Genomic DNA, 17,510 nt, shown 5'->3' on the forward strand with positions numbered 1-17,510 from the left:
TAACTAAAATTTTAGAAAAATGCTTGATTAAATTTTCAAAATGAGTGTATGTTTAGTTTAATATATAGCCCAGACAGAATTCAAACCTACGCGGCTTGACAACCTAGGGCCACTTTGGTTTAGAAATTTGGGACCATTAACTTTCTTCATGCATACGTTGAATTGAACACATTGCCCTACGACCCAACAGCAAGCAAACAACAAACATCTAGTTCCGTTTACAGCGTCTGCGCCGACCACCGAGTCATGGGAGCCATAGCCGCCGCCATCTCACTGCACCTCACCTCCCCAACTCGCCGCTCCCTCACATTCTTCACCGCCTCTCTTCGAGCTTCTTCTCCGATTCTAAAGCTCAACTCTTTCCATGCAGCTGCCTCGCCGCGAGCTACTAGTCTTCGCGAGTCGGCGGTATCATGTTCCATGAGCGTGGAAGCCGTCGAGAAGGCCTCCCCCGCCTTCTTTCTCGACCGCATAGAAGCCGGATTCCTCCACTTCGTCAAGTACCACGGCCTCGGCAACGACTTCATCCTGGTATTCAATTTCTCTGAAATGTTGGAATTTTTTTTTCAAAATCTTCAACTTAATTAGCTGAGAAGAAGTTATGGTTAGATGTTATCGATACGCTGTTTGGATTTTGAGTTTTCTTTTTGGTTTTGTGAGTGATAGGTTGATAACAGAGATTCTTCGGAGCCTAAAATCAGTCCGGAGCTGGCGGCGAAGCTGTGTGATCGGAACTTTGGGATTGGCGCCGACGGAGTGATCTTCGCGCTGCCGGGCATCAACGGCACTGATTATACAATGAGGATTTACAATTCTGATGGGAGCGAGCCCGAGGTGACTTGTATGTCCCGAAAATTTGTGTTTTCTATGCTTTAAATTTTATGTGGATAGTTGATTGCTGCATTGTATTGAATGGTAGTATTGGTGTTTCAAACTTGTGAAATTGGATATTAAATTGTGTTTTGTAGATGTGTGGTAATGGAGTCCGGTGTTTTGCCAGATTCCTTGCCGAGCTCGAGAATTTGCAGGGACGGCATAGGTATGGTAAAGCTGGTTCCATATACTGATAAACATTTTCGTTTATCAATGCTTGGTTATATATTAAATTGTTTGCTTTAGTTTTTGTTGCATTTAACATTGAAAATAAATATCTATTCAGTGTTGCACTGATAAGTGATAGGTGTGTAAATTTCTGAAAACAACAGTCTGTGTGAACAATTGCAGCTTTAAGGTACATACTGGTGCTGGTCTAATTGTTCCGGAAATTCAAGAAGATGGGAAGGTAAATTCTTGTTTGTATTATGTTTCAGTTCAAATAAACTATTTCAGATTGAGATGCTTTGAGCACATCAAACATTTTGCAAAGCATGTGATGTGACTTATGAAATATTGTAACAATGTCCATTGTTGCTCTGGTGCTCCGTCATGCGTTATATATTGGATGTTCATCTTCACTTTAGCAGACATTAAGAATTACAGGTTAAAGTTGATATGGGGGAACCAATTCTTAAGGCTTCAGACGTACCTACAAGACTGCCTGCAAACAAAGATCAATCCGTCGTTAAGTTGGGTCTGAATGTGGATGGAGTAACCTGGAATGTAACCTGTGTTAGTATGGGAAATCCTCATTGCATAACTTTTGGTACAGAAGGAGGCCAGGTAATTATTGCTGGAATAATTTGAGAGATATTCACTCTGCTCAAATGAATGACCTAATCTGGGCGTAATAAAGCCAAATTTTTGTTTATAATTGATTAATAGTTTCTTCCAGTCCAGCATATGACGTCCTTTTCAAATCATTGAAACTTTCCTAGAAGGACTACCCCCAGAAATATCCGTCATTTCTGCCTGTGACTTGTTGCTTTTTGTTGGAATTGAACAGAATTTGAAGGTTGATGAATTGAAGTTGGCTGAAATTGGCCCCAAGTTTGAGAATCATGAGGTGTTTCCAGCACGAACTAACACAGGTTAGAATTTATTTGTCTACGGACATGCTTTTGTTTCTGGAAGCAGTTAGAGTTGGCATATTGTTTGTGTAAGACCACAGTTTACATGCTACAGATCATGGGTTTTTTCTTCTTTGGTGATTGTCCATTGCTTACACCTTTTGACAGTGAATGAAGATTGACAGTGCATTACTTTGAACTTTGAAATTTCTGATATCTTTCGGTTTAAAATTGTTGGTATATTTCTTACTGGTGGTGGCCATTTTGAGATATAAGTTGAAAAGGATGTACTCAAAAATTTGTGTGACACATTTTTTTTTGAATTTACAAAATTAGATTGGTATATTTATTGGAAACACTACTCAGAACTTCTATGGTCTGAAATGCCTCAAATTTGTAAAGAAATTATGTGATAAAATATCTATCCAAATATGGTAATGGGTGCTTCAAGCTTCTGTCTCACTCTCACTTAGCATATTGAAATACAGTTAATAAATTATTTGTTCAGTCAAACTTGTTTGATCCTTTGTTCCTGTCTCGTGAACGTTAAAGTCTCAAATTTTGTAATTATTCTTAAGCATATTTTGTATTCACAACTCTGATTTGATTCTGATGGACAGAATTTGTGCAAGTTTTCACTCGTTCGCACCTAAAGATGCGTGTTTGGGAGCGTGGAGCAGGTTAGTTCTGTTGCAACCAAAAGAAGTTATTATACTGTAATCTGATATCGAGACCATTTGAGTTTGTTTTAATGGGAAGTATAATTATTTTGCATTATAGGAGCAACACTTGCTTGCGGAACTGGAGCTTGTGCTGTAGTGGTTGCCGCAGTTCTTGAGGGTCGTGCTGAGCGAGTGAGTTTTGGCTTTCTTCTTTTTTTATGTTGGATATATTAAAAAAAAATAAAAAATTAATATAGATGGTTTATCTATTTCACAAGAAAATGAAACTATTCCCCTTTCGTCTATCAGTTTTTAGTGTTCAATTTTAAGACAGAAGAGTAATGCTATACATACTATACTTATAGTTTCAGTAATCTTATGAATCCACATCACTATGTGTTACATTGTCACGTTACGTTGGTCAATTTTAGAAGCGTGATAAGCTGCCCATAACTATAAGCCGTACCCTCCATGCAAAAGCCACATGATTTTATAAAGATAATGTGAGGAAAGTTTAGTGCGCAACATTTTACTTCCCAACTTTAATAATACTTAAGTACGGATATAATTTGTTGAGAAGTGAATGTTGTCTGTCTCTATCCATGTCATTTCAATCAAATTACTAAATCAGAAAATTTCTTCTTTTTTTACCTGTTGCTTTATCGTTAAATCGTTACCCTAGTTTTTTTACTTGCTTTCCTCTTTGCTCATCTTTTTGTATGCTTATCTTTTGGACATAGAACTGCACGGTTGATCTACCGGGGGGGCCATTGCAGATTGAGTGGAGAGAGGAGAACAATCACATCTACATGACAGGCCCAGCTGAAGTCGTATTTTACGGATCAGTGCCTCTATGATTGTTTTCACTACTATTGTGCTTGTGTGGAGAATGAAGATAGATTTTGTAACTGAAATTCACCTGAATTTTGGAGAATTGCAAGTGAAAGAAACTGTTGGAGACATAAAAAACGTCATCTGTATTTGCCTTATGATAGGTGTGCCCCTCCAGTTACATCGTATTGTCTTCATAGTCAAATACTCTTCATCTGTGTTTGCCTTATAAAATCTGACTTCTAAGTGATGGTTGGGGCATACGTGGGTGTAGGAGATATGCTCTCTTTATGCACCTGCGTTTGAATTTTCCTCTCTGCAACTTAGAATATCATTTGTATAAAGTAAAATGATAGCTTAGGAGATCGGATGCACTCCACCACGGATACAAGTGATGGGGAAAGAAAGAATCGAACTCAGAATCCACTCCACTTACACTTTTATTTTGCATTTTTTTTTTTTAAAAAACTTAAAAGTTTAGGGGAAGATTGATTACTCTCACCACCAATGCTAGGGTATACTCACAACCTCAAGCTGGAATGACTTACGCGTGGCACCTAACTGCCAGCTGTCACATGAATGGATTTACGTAGGAATTTTCAGATTGCGCATCAACAAAGATTGCTGGCAGCAAGACTCAAACCTTAGTGGGGCAACAGACAAGGTAGTGACCTTACCAACAAAGCCAACCTCGTTGGCTACTTTTAGTTTAGAATTATGCTGTAGACTCACTCACTCGCACATGGGTAAGAGAGGGACCCTGTTGCATTGAAGAGTCCGAGGGAAAGAGTAAAATTAAAGAATTTGCAGCTTAAGATTTCAAATGAGAATGTTGTGCTTGAGGGATGTGTAATGTACGTGACTAGAACACGAAAAGAGATTTGACATGATCATTTTTGTGCTGATGCTGGAGAGAAATACCAGGGCTTTACCCCAAGTTTTTGGAATTTAGAGGTGGTTTCCGAGCATATTCACGGGCGGTTTGAGCAAACATGGAGGCGTTAAGTGGCGGTTTGAGCAATCATGGAGGCGTCGAGTGGCCTATAATTCTAAATCTTGAAAAAATGCCTCAGAGAGAGAGTGATGTTTCTACAACTTTCAAGCTTACTACAGATACATCAGCAGCATATGTACAGCCACTAATCAATCATCTATCTTGCCTGAGCCTGAGAGCATCTCTTTAACTCTCCTTTAAACTTAATATCCTTGTTCGATACATTTAAGATGCCCGACTGTTGTTCAACTTGCTCGATAAGAAGCTTCAACAGCACAACATTCGATAGGGTTTTGCACGATCCAACCATTACCAACTTTTTCTACATAAGCAAACCAAAATCAAACGAAAAACATGTTACTCAGTTTGGTCACTACGAAAACTTAAGAAAATCTCCAAATTCACATCAGAACATGATCGAATGAGAAGGCCAAACTCATGTGATTCTTACCTTGGCACGAGTGAGAGCTACATTAATCCTATGCCAGTCTCCAAGCAGCGAGGAGGAGCAATTCGTGGGATTTTCCGTTGACCTAACGAAGGACACTAGTATACAATCCTTGTCTCTTCCCTGGATAAAAAACAAGGACAATTGAAATTAGATATAACCATGTCATCCTTCTGCTTTCAAAGATATGAATAGTTAGACAAAGAAAACAATAACATCGGCATAGAAAATGAAATCCTTCACCCAGACCTGGTATTTGTCAATGGTATGTATCTCGACAGAGGTCAGGCGGCTGAGGGCAAGCCGGATGATCTCAGCCTGGGAGTTATATGGGGTAATGACACCAATATCTTCCCCCTTTATTCCACTCTTGACTAGTCCCTCCACAACCTAAAAGCAAAATGAAATTTTTATTTACCTAAAACAAGCTACTTCAACGGTTTGCATTAGATCAGAAAAAATATTTTCTTGGGGAAAAAGGATGATTGCGTTATGTATATATATATATATTCAAGCGAAGATCTAACCTGTACAATTATGTTAGCTTCTGTCGGGTTACTCACAATCTTGTGATCCTTTGCCTCAAAAGCAGGTAAAGAATCTACATTCCGAAAAGTGATTATATTAAACAACCAACACTGCTTATATAGAAGAACAGATTATGTAAAACAGATAATAGTACTTCAACAAACCTGTATTAATAAATATAACTGGCTTGCTTGGGTTTATAACCTGCAACCAAGTTTTAAAACACATGAAAAATGCATCAAAGTTTGAACAAAACCACAATTTCATTGCACAAGTTTTCGACAAGCCATAAAATGTGAAACAATTCACTTGAATCCAATCTGTGACAAAATCATATCATCAAGAATTCAACCAAATTGGAAATCGGTTTTCCCTAAGCACAATCTAATTTTTAAACATGCTAACCGGTTGTAATGAACATCAAGTCATAATTCTTTTACATGATATATCATAGTTTCCAATGCCCACAACATGACACGGAAGATAACCTGTATGGATTTATCCGGAAGAAAGGTGCTATAAACTGAATGAGAATTTTGTTATCAAATGTATCTACTACTACCGCTTATGAGTAGAACAAACAAGGATATAGGTATACTTCTTTATGCAAGTGCACATCATGAATAAACTTATACATTTCAATAGAAATATGGGATTCCCTTGAAAATTGCTCTTACCTCCTGTATCCAAAATGAATGAGATATTGAACTTGAAACCTTGAGTTTGGCATTTTCTATTTCAGGAGAGCCACAACGCAATCGATCACCATAAATCAAGGCATTTGACAGTTCCATAATGCCTCGACACATACGGTACTGGATGCAAACAGTTCGGTAAATATCACTTCTACAGAAGAGTGCCAAAATTTATATACAATAGCAAATGAATATAATAACCTGGCTTTGCAAGGCTGAAATTGCCTGAGGATGCGCTTCTGAAAGCCTGCAAAACAAGCTTACCCCCATTCCATTTTCTCGAGCCTCCGTACTCTGGAAATAAAAAAGCATAGGGCATTTCATTAAGCCACAGTTCAGAGCGTGACAACCAATTAGAACCCTACAGGCATGCAGTGATATACACCTTGACCAGAGGAGGTAATTGATAATGATCGCCAACCAGGACAAACTTTGAAGCAAACATCAGAGGCCCAAGAGATACCTGTTACAACAGAAAATTGCTCATGAATCCACTGCCTTTGATAAGGTTCTGAATAAACAAGTGACTTCAACTTTCATTTAAAGATAAACAAAATCCTAAAAGAGAGAATATAAATTCAACCCATCTAAGCGCAATTCCGACTAATTAACACACAAAATAACATTAGATAGATTTTTTACTTTATTATAAATCTATACTTGCAACAGGACATAACATCAGGGAAAGATAATTCGATGAGTTCAACTTAACCACTGACAATGAATTAACTACCAAATCATTAAGTACTACATTTTGGTCTTCACGACATATTTGCTAACTTTCTCCATGGTATAGCTTAATATACATCTGCCTCTAGTTACATAAACAATAACTGCAGGTCAAGATATCCATCAGAAAGTGTACGTACTGGAAGGGTGGTCTGTCCAGCTTCATCCATGATGCATACATCAAATCTCTTATTGGAAAGCAAGGGGCTGGTGATCCCCAAGCATGTAACGGCAACCACCTTGACTTGGTCTAATATTAACTTAATGCCTTCCACAGTTTGAATGTTCATCTCTGTCACAGAAACCACCGTTAATATGTTGAGAATTAAGTGAGATACTGAAGAAAATTCTCTCAATAGTTTAAAATCTGACCTGAGAAGCAATGGCCTCGAATTTCTTCATGCACAGCTTCATGTCTTCCAATTCTTATAAAATCAATATCCTGCCATGCTTTAAATTCAATACAAAAAAACCCAAAGGAGTGTTTCACAGAAGATATGTACCTCAAAAATGGGTAAACTATACACCCACAAATATAGAACGAAAAGAGACATCAACTTTGTGCCCAATGGTGAATGGTAACTGCTGCCCATTAGATTGAATGGTGGAAAAAATTTGCTATGAACAAGAACAAATAATAATAATACTAATAATAGAAAGAATATGCTTATCAATGGATGTGAAATAGAGATATGACCTCAGCCTTTAATTTGACAAGTAGATTATCAACAGCGGAGTTTGTGTAGGACGTAAGCAAAATGGATGAACCTCTAATCAACAGAGCTTTCACAGCATGCACCATGGTGGATGTCTTGCCCGTTCCAGGCATTCCTAGTATAAGAGCGTAGTCCTTTGCTGTAAGTATCTGGATATTTGTTGAATTAGTAAATGTCCACATTCAATAGATAACTGAAAGATTAGTGTCAAACAAATTTAGCCTCTGGGTACAGACTTTCTGCGGGAAGAATCATAAGTATTATGGAAAAAAGATAACCGTATAGAAAACCTTGAGAATGGCTCGACGCTGATCATCATTTAAATTTCTCTGGGACCAGACATAGGATATTGCTGGATCCTGGCTTAGTGGAGACCCATTGTCAAACCTAGGAGCCTAAAAAGAATCCACACATGTTAACAACAAAAAAGCGAGTTAGAATTAGCAAAAGATGGTTAATTTGATAGAAAACAATTCACTAAAACTCACTTCCAGGTCAACAATCATCTTTCTAAGGTGAGCAGCTTGTGTACTTTGAAGAAAAAGTTGAACAAGGTTAAACCTTCAGCAACAAAAGCATGAACTTAGACAGGGTCAGAGAAGTATTCTAAAAGTTTGGATATGGAAATTTCTCAGAAAGGTTCAGGAGTGTGTTACCTCATAACTGAAAATGATGTCACAAAATCATCTTTGTCAACACGCCAGACCTCCTGAAGGAGATCACTTGCCTCTGAAGAAGGATTGCTCCAAGGAAGTCGTAAGTGCTTAGAGAAAGAAACCTAGAGTTTTGCAGAAAATATTAGAATTTACAAAATTGATTTGATCAGTAAGTTAAGATTTTCCACTGTAGCATTCGTCAGCTATATTAGCACATCCGCTTAAAGGTCAGGTAAGCACTAAAACGCCAGATTTGAGCTTACAGTAGTACAGATGAACAGGAAACATGGCAGATATTATCCTTACAGAAACATGAGATTGACTTATGTCCGTTATGATCCCACTTGCAACAGGTAAATTACCAGATTCGCTGCTAAGTATCTAAACAATAAACCAATAACCAGTGATTAATAAATTGTTAGTGAGGATAAAAGAAAAAGCGTACCAGGGGAAACAAAATCACACTCACAACAACTAACTTGCATATATAAAAAGCATGCATGCATGCACAAGTGCAACTTCTTGAGAAGACCAAAACATGAATTAATATAATTAATTGATTACTTTATTAACTTGATTAGGTTCTTAGGGAATGACTGGAAAGCTAAACAAGAATTGCAATATTATTCTGCACAACAAGAAATTCCATCCAAGAAAGAAAAAGAATTCAAACAGCCATAAATTTCAAAAAGATTCTTATTACTGTTTGATAGTTTTGTTTCCAACTTATATTTGATTTTTTTTTTTTTTTTCTAAAGCAAAAAAACTCCAGAGACTGGTCGAGAGAAGGAAATGAGGGCAGAAGAGGCTTCAAATTTTCCTTTTTGTTGAAGTATATACTAGACAGTGATAGATTTACAAGAAGTGCCTGCATGTGTACCAAGAAACACACAAACATATGAAACGTATCAGGTTGATTTCATAGCTAGAAGTTTTGTTGTAACATTGGTAATATTTATTATGTCTCAAGTCAATACCCAATAATTGTTGTTATGTTTATCAAATATCAAAAGAACAGGTCACCATAAAACACAATCACGCATAACTACTTACCCTGGACATCTTAACAAAATATCTGAACATCTTGCATATCTAAATCCATAAAGCAATAAACAGTCATGAATAAAAAATGTACAAGTCATAGAGAAAAAGATTCTTGATTAATGAATCATGAACATTACATGTTCTTTAGTAAGTCTTCCATGGAAACAACTTCGAGTACATAAAATCCACAGCTACTGTAAGAGTTTTATGTTAAACTAGTACAAACAATCAGCTTTCATGTGAACTACCAAAAACCACATTATGAAAGTAAAACATACCACAAAGTCACCACATTTCAGTGTACAGTCTATATCTTTTCTTGAAGAACTGGCGCTTGAAAAATCTATATCAGATGTCCTCCCATTGAGAGAAGGAAAATTCTTACGCAGAAAACGATAAACAAATCTGCTTCCGGATGCCGAACATCGAGAATCACCATCAAGAACAATAAAAGAAAGGCAACCAGTGGCATAATCACTATTGGAGCTATGCGACCGCCAAATTTCATTCTTTACAAGCTGAAACAGATAAATTTTCAAACAAGAGAAAAGTTGTTAGCATATCAAATAAACTAAACTTAGGAGTTGGACATTTATACACTTTGCAACCAGTGACTTCAAAATTGCACCTGCATCTCTTTAGCTTCCAGATCAATCAACCCATCCCACAGCCTTAAGAAAACACCATGAGCATTTGTTAGGTACCGAGTATTTGAATCAAACAAATCTGCCAATCCGCTGCTCTCTGTGCTTCCACCATGTACCTGTGGAATTAAAGGTGATGACCAATGATATAACACTTCTTAAAGTATGAATAGAATTATAGTAATGAATAATGATATAACACTTCTTAAAGTATGAATAGTATTATAGTAATGAATATCTTGCTTATATTGAGGTTTCCTGTGTGACTGCAACTTTTTTCATGGGAAACCTAGTTTTAAACTTAATATTTTACATGGGTCATGAGGGATGTGGAAACTCTGTAAAATCGGAGATTGGTCCCTCGGTCATATGTTGCAAGGGTTGGCGTTAGTAATTGTAAATTCCAATCAAAGGAAGCTAGATCCAGTGATCTTTCTATTTACAATCTATTGAAGGACTTGCAAACTGAACGAAGGCTATATTTACTTATTCTTAGTAGCTTATAGCTGATGTGATATAGAAAGCGTTGCAGGAATTTCTCGATGGCAACGGGATTAAAATAGTGTCCATTCCCATCAACATTGAAGATTGGTTATGTTAATGATTGTCAAGGGTAGCACTGAAACAAAGTAGAACTAAGGTTCTCCATCAATCAATTTCTTGAGAAGCCTAAAGAACAAAATAATTGTAATATTGTCAATGGCAGGCAGGGGGTGCAAAAAAGTCAACAGGAAAGGTTGCAACAACTTACTGATGACATGGAGATTTCAAGGATTCAAATAATACTAAGAAATATAGTTAGGGTTACTAATCAGTCATGTAAATATCACACGACAAAATTGATCTACAGATTGTTTGCGTTAGGCAGTATATTAAGATTTTGAATAATCAAGTACACAGTAACTGAAATCTTATAGGAAACTGAGAAAAAAGAAGGGTAGTGCTATCCACACACCCATTTTTACTTCTCACACACCCTTCTCAATTTTTGGCTGTTGGATCTAATGAATTGAAGAAGATCAATGGCCAAAGACTAACAAGGGTGTGTGGGAGTAAAAATGGGTGTGTGAATATCACTTTCCTTTTGAAGTAGGTAGTAAACCACCATGTTTCTATTCTTTTTGGAAAGTGCTTTTCAGAGTCCCAATCAAAAGTGAAATCAATGTTGCATTTCTGCTGACAAGAGTAGGCAAAAGTTTGAAAGAATCTCATTAATCATCAGTTCTTTTGTCAATTAAACCAAAGAGAAACTAATACACACACACACACACACACACACAAGGCCGCAAGATTACAAGCTGAAGATAAATAAGATCAGAAGAAATAAATACTGGCTTTAGCTCAAAATTCAAATTAATGAATATGAGCCAAACTTGAACAATTTATGAACAATTTGTTTGCTCTCCTAGTTAGTAATGACTATCCACGCTTTGACAAAACATTACAAGAATAAATAGAAAATACCTTGTGATAGACAGTACAAACATTTAGATGGCGGCAACTTCCGCAAATGCTCCGACACTACAGCACGAACAAGAACAAAAACAGAAAGAATCTAAAATATCTGCCCAGTAAAGAGTTCTCCGGAAAAAAAAATTGTTCATACTACAACAACCGTCATACCTGTAACATTGGGGGCAGTACTTGTGTTTGTGATGCCTTGAGGATATCATTTGCAAGTTCATTACGTCGCATGATTAGACCAACCAGGTCAGATCTTCTAGCAACAATCCCCTGTTTAATTTATTTTATTAAGATAAATTCATTTAAGACTACATAAATACATGATGCAGGTGCATTCCGTACTACCTGTGTCTGATCTGACTGCAGATAACATAGGAGACCAGTATCGACATGCTTCTGGTACCTGAATACAAGAGAAGCATACCAAATTAAATAAAGTTTTCTCAAAAGATATCAATATTGACTTGTACAAAGGCCTGGACCCTGTGGAAACCAAAAAAATAGAGATGAATAAAACTATAAGTACCTGTCCGACATGAGGAGAGTGTATAAGATCACTTGGGCACTATGCTCCATAGACGACTGCACATATAACAACCATGACCCAAAATTCAAAAGAGAAACTTTAAGCAACATAAGTTAATACAATGACAAACATGACTCAAGTTTAATATCATTCTAGACAAGTTTAAGTGAACTAGTAAAGACATTATTCTTGCCTGGCCCTTTGGTACTTTCCCACTTTTGAACTCTAAAGGCATGACCTTTTCATGAGATTCACCACTGTTAGATTCAACTTTCACTCTGACAGAAGCATCAATCTGGCCTTTCAGACCATATTTTGGAGCCCAGGCCATCTCCTCAATATCAATTACCTACAGAATAGACAAAGTTCACAGATGACCTATTGTTGTTCCTGAAATGAGTACATGTGACTTACGGAATAGCACATAACATACAATTGAAAACTAGGACCATGTTTACAAACACAAACTTCATCTAACCATGTATGCCTTCGACCGGCAGATACATATAGAAGAAAACATTTGAACGCCCATCATCATATAGATGCATTTACTTGCAAGAAAAATATTTTACAGTATAAGAAGACAATTTTCAAACTCAGGAGGGTGCATGCAATGAAAAATACTTTGCAGTAATAGGAAAACCAGTCAACTTTCAAACTCACAAAGCTACCGATTCATGCAGGCTTCCAGATTGGGTATGGCGCATGAATCCCATGTAAATGATCTTTAAACAAGTAGATACAATGAAAACATATCTACGGATGCAAAAAATATATAACATAGAACAACCAATTATCTACAAATAGACCAAGTGTGATGCCTTGCCTCAGATAATTTGACCTTTTTGACGCCAATGTCAGATCCAAAATCAACAGAAGGAGCTTTTGAACCCTGCCACAATACCATTACCCTCAGAATATAGCCCTACTCTCTACTGTTGCTTTAAGGTGCAAAATGTCAAACAATTCTTCACCTGAATTGTGAAAATAGAAAGAAAAAAAAAATCAATATAAACAAAATGGCCGCACCTGGGAATTTTTGAAGAGGTTAACCCAATTCAATATTGGGGGGACAGCCTCGATCAATGTTTTGTACATATCATTTTCGTTCACTGCAAAATCCACATGAAAGGGAAGAGAAGCTTGACTAAGATCCATAAAACTGACCAATGAAATGTTAGGAAAACTAGTCCCACTCAAACTAACCTGAATGATGATGACATAGAAATCAGAAATTATTTCAAAGTAGAATCTAAAAAATTCTAACCTCCACAAGCATACAAGTTCTCAAGGTTTTTCTGGAGCACCGTTCTTGTGCGTTCCTCCAAGAAAGTTACTGTAGGTATCTCCTTCATAAGTCCAGCCTACAGAAACAAAGAAATTTTACACGATATAGATGAGCAATTATTACAAATTATTTCTTGGGAAAAAGATGCATGACACTATCCATATACATTAAAAAGTTTACAAGGTCATAGAGTGGTTTTGATACCTCAAAAACTCGATGCAATATTGTACCACTTAGTGCTGCAGTTGAATGCTCATTGGATTTTAGCCTTTCATCCAGGACAGTTCGCCTAGGGCAAATGAAGCTAGCTGTAACCTAAAAGTGTTTCAAATTATTAGGATCAAGTAGGGCAACAATAACTACAAAACTAATGACAAAATATCAGAGAAATCATAACAAAAACAATGTCAACAACATGTAAAGGATAAATGAACAAGCAGGAAGTAGTACCCTAGTTCCAGACACCAAAACATCTGGATGAACAATTATAAAATTATTGTGACGATCCACATGACACTGTCCTTGGTTATCAAATTCGCCAATAACATTGACAGAATCTCCAGGAGCAATGACACTGTACAACCTGAGAAAATAATGGAGAATAGGAGAGCGACATTATTAAAAATCATATTTTGAAATCAAGAAGAATTTGAATTTTAATGTACTAGTCTTGTTGGCAAACCAAGAGCATTCAATTTCACCCCAAATGTACGAATCTCTAAGACACTAATATTTAATGAAGAAAACAAAGATATTATGGTAAAGTTAAATAATTTAATCTCACCAGAGGTCCACAATCTAGGCCAAAAATACACAAACGTAGCCTATTACATCCAAATTAAAATACAAACTTTGACTGCAAATGGTCAAAACTAAGATTAACTCACAGCTCCTGCATGCAATCGAGATGAAGAATATTATAAGGAATGTTCCTAAAAAGGGAGGATACTAAGGATCATAAAGATGTCACCTCATCCCCTAGCCTATCTTCAATAATTGTACCAATTTTCTATAGTCAAACCACCCAAATTACAGCCAACACACATAAAGTTTTTGCCTTCTTCCACCCCCACCCACCCAAAATCCAAAAAATAAAAGAGCAAAATGCTTCTCAAATAATAAATACACAAGAGGCCAGGATCACCCAACTCAACCTTGCCTTCTCAAAACATCCAGAGAGTAATTGGGCAATGCGGACAAAAATCCATTGCAGATAATATACAAATATATTTAAACAAATGTAAGGCCTCCTCCACTTAACATTATTACAAGTTTGACCCTCCGATGATCAATAAATCAAGCAAGAATCTGAACCTTGGTGCCTTAGATTTACAGAAGAATTCTAATCACAGTCAAGTCACAAATAATAGGGGTGGAAATGGCTATAAAGATGAGGCCACGAAAAACCATGAAGAGCCATCTCGCAGAATTAGTTAGAACTAAAACAAAGTTCCCTATCAAGCAGGAACAAGCTGAAATCGCATAGAATGTGCATTTATATTTTGGAGAAAAATAACCACTCTAAATAATACTTGTAAGAAATTGTTGTATTATGCCACATTACCGGAAAATAATTTCCAAAGAACCAATAAAGTATTAAAGTGCTACAAAACAAGAAAAACCTGAATTTACCACTCATCTCGTAAATATACAGAGCGCTCTTCTCCGCTTTGCTCATTTAGTAACCTTATAACCTGCAAATCAATGGGATAATCTATATTAGCATTACTAATCTATAGAACAAAAGTAATAATTTAAGATTTTGCTTACTAGAAACCTTAAACAGGCATTGATCACCAGATGAATCAGCATCTCCACATTTCTCAGATACCTATAGCAGAAAGCAAAAACAAAAAAAGTTGCTAACCAATTTTAAAGAAATTCACTATTCTTTCTCAAAGAGAAACTAAACTCGTAATCCATACCTCCAATACAAGAAAACTACAATAGGAAGATTTCCGAAGAACCTTTCCTGTTAGAGCTGTCTCTACTCTTTTTACTGTGTGATCCAAACTGATAGGCATTCTCTTGCTTTTTTTATCTTCAACTTGAAATGGAGATTCCTCCACATCACTAGACACTGAATCTTCAACAGAAATAACATCTTCCACTTGATCTAAGAGTTCAAGCAATGCCTAATAGAATAGAAAAATATGCCAAAAGAATTTCTAATTAACACCAGGGCTTGAAGAAGATAAAATTGACACATACCAGCCACACAGGTCAAGTCCAAGCGAACTTGCAGATTAGAAAATTAACTGATTAATTGCTTTTTATCTAAGTATGATAGCATGGTCCAAACTTGGTCAAGTAGATAATTTTATTGATCCAAACCTTTTTATGCTGCCTCAACCCCGGCTGATCTGAAACTCCATTACATTCAACACCATTAGCAAGCTGCATTGCAGTTACAGCGTCAATCAGAAAAAGATGATTCCACACCCTCTACTCAGCAGACGGAAAAAGGATATCAAAGAATGTTCTTTTTATCTATTGATTGTAATGTACAGACAGAGAAAAGATTGAATAGGAAAAGACCGATGCAAACAAAACAGCAGAACAAATTTCTTCTTCTTGTTTCTTGCTTTCACCATTTCCATGAATTTAAAAGTTCAGACAACATCATAAATAATTACGCTGGGTCAGTTTGAAAGCACAATTACCTTATCATGACAGTACGGTAGAGAAGGTGGAGTTCGGAATGGACTCTGCCTACTATCTATACCTGAAAAAGCTCCATTACTATCCATATCCTGATCTAGCTTAACTCTTTTTACACCAACCCTATTCAGGGATACCAACGATCTATCAGAAGTATTCGGTGTCGGTGAGGGAATCCACTTCTCAACCGTTACAGCTTTAACAGGAGAAGTCTGTACATTTATCATTGATTAATCACTGACAACAATACAAAAAAAAGAAGGAAATGAAGAGAAAACTAAAAAATAAACATGCCTTGTTTTGCGAGCACTGATTAATCCTTAAAGATTCAAGCCTTGAAGAGTCAGCCAACACTCTAATAATCTCCGGCATGCGTTTTGAAACAGCTTGGAGTCTTTCATTTACCGGAGATATCCTCCATGTTACCTCATCACCTCCGTCATCTTGGCTCTGCTTAATCAACTATCACCGTATCGAAACTCCCAAAATCAAATTACACAAATAAATACCATAAAATCAGCATTGCTCAAAGTTTCACAAGTAAAACACAAGCATTTCCATCAATTGTAGCATAAAGAAATTATCTTTCAATAAGAAACAATACAGAAATGAAAATAAAATTATTTCTGTGAAAAATTGAAGCTAAGAATTTACCATTCCAGGTGAAAACTTGAAGCGCTTTAAAGACTTGGACTTTGAAATCTCCGGCGAGGCCTCATCGTCAACATTCTCTTTATCACCATCAACTCCGGCCGCCATCAAATTCTCCGGCGGCGTGTACTTCGGCATGCTATTCTTATTCCCCAATTCCGAGATCGACTGAATTTCATCATTCACCAAAGCTAAAACCGCATTGCCCGCATCAATCTGAGCAGGCTTTCGGATCTTTGGAACCGAATGTACTGGAGCAACGGTGGGAGAGACGGTGGCGGCTAGGGTTTTAGGGTTCTGATGAGGGGAAGAAGCGGCGACCTCTTTGGGTTTCTGAGAGTTCTGGGTGTGGCGCTCAAAAAAATGTTGGATGCCGAACTTGGAGGGCTGCGGCTGAGCTTTCGAGTTGGATTTCTTAGACGACGCCGTGTTGGAAGAAATGGGTTTCTTTCTCGGAGCCATTGGAGCAATGGTGTGGTAGCTTTTCCAGTTCCTGGTCTGCTGGTTCAGTTCTCGGAGTGCGATTGGTGATTTGGGGGTTTTGGATTTCGCTTTCTGCTGATCTGTGATTTTCCCGCCAAAATGAACGTACGGCTCCAAAATGAAAAATGAAAAGTGGGTGTAGTGGGGCTTTTGGGATGAAGATGATAGAGACCCGGCCTCAATGAGAGCCCAAATGAATTTGTGGAGATAAATGGCCAAAGACGGTCATTGATTATGGCAGTTGGATAACCGCAATTATTTATTTATAACCGTTTTTCAACGTACATTTCTCCTAAATTCAAGCAAGTTTTTAATTAAAAACATCTAGTCTAAGATTAAAATAAATCAAACTTTATATGATTACAAAGTTGGTGGAGAAAATAATTTGACTATGTAGAGATTATTTGAGCAACACATGCATATAAATAATAATTAAAGTAAAGCATGAACTCAAAACAAATTTGTCCCATAAAATTCAAGGCCAAGTGAGTGGTGAACCAAGACTCCTTTCATCAAAGTGAAAGAAGAAAGTTTGAGCCTTCAT

General features: G+C 36.9%; 2 protein-coding genes across 3 annotated transcripts; one reads left to right on the forward strand and one right to left on the reverse strand.

Moving 5' to 3' along the window:
- The first annotated feature begins 90 nt into the window (after window positions 1-90).
- Window positions 91-3,673, forward strand: LOC137734772 (diaminopimelate epimerase, chloroplastic). Of its 2 annotated transcripts, XM_068474057.2 has the most exons (9): window positions 91-531; window positions 667-834; window positions 969-1,039; window positions 1,225-1,282; window positions 1,480-1,659; window positions 1,883-1,967; window positions 2,567-2,626; window positions 2,727-2,800; window positions 3,349-3,673. In XM_068474057.2, exons 1-9 carry the CDS (start codon window positions 247-249, stop codon window positions 3,463-3,465), a joined length of 1,098 nt encoding a protein of 365 aa, XP_068330158.2. In that variant the 5' UTR covers window positions 91-246; the 3' UTR covers window positions 3,466-3,673. The 2 variants fall into 2 exon arrangements, with proteins under 2 accessions (XP_068330158.2, XP_068330159.2); XM_068474058.2 differs by lacking the exon at window positions 1,480-1,659 and having other exon boundaries at window positions 104-531.
- Window positions 3,674-4,476: 803 nt separating this feature from the next.
- EMB2411 (DNA replication helicase) lies at window positions 4,477-17,118 on the reverse strand. The gene is made up of 34 exons (XM_068474830.2): window positions 16,487-17,118; window positions 16,127-16,294; window positions 15,835-16,044; window positions 15,506-15,568; window positions 15,097-15,306; window positions 14,949-15,002; window positions 14,804-14,865; window positions 13,622-13,754; window positions 13,376-13,486; window positions 13,151-13,247; window positions 12,913-12,995; window positions 12,710-12,775; window positions 12,077-12,232; window positions 11,884-11,939; window positions 11,703-11,760; window positions 11,517-11,627; window positions 11,358-11,414; window positions 9,878-10,012; window positions 9,528-9,767; window positions 8,512-8,586; window positions 8,206-8,327; window positions 8,038-8,110; window positions 7,840-7,944; window positions 7,531-7,698; window positions 7,206-7,275; window positions 6,974-7,125; window positions 6,490-6,567; window positions 6,306-6,398; window positions 6,087-6,224; window positions 5,574-5,613; window positions 5,409-5,482; window positions 5,131-5,271; window positions 4,885-5,004; window positions 4,477-4,755 (listed from the first exon to the last, which is right to left on the reverse strand). The coding sequence occupies exons 1-34, from the start codon at window positions 16,943-16,945 to the stop codon at window positions 4,591-4,593; spliced, it is 4,143 nt and encodes a 1,380-aa protein (XP_068330931.2). The 5' UTR covers window positions 16,946-17,118; the 3' UTR covers window positions 4,477-4,590.
- Window positions 17,119-17,510: the final 392 nt, after the last annotated feature.

This window comes from Pyrus communis, chromosome 7 (genome assembly GCF_041283825.1).
Source record: "Pyrus communis isolate YQ-2024b chromosome 7, ASM4128382v1, whole genome shotgun sequence".
Taxonomy (NCBI): Eukaryota; Viridiplantae; Streptophyta; class Magnoliopsida; order Rosales; family Rosaceae; genus Pyrus; species Pyrus communis.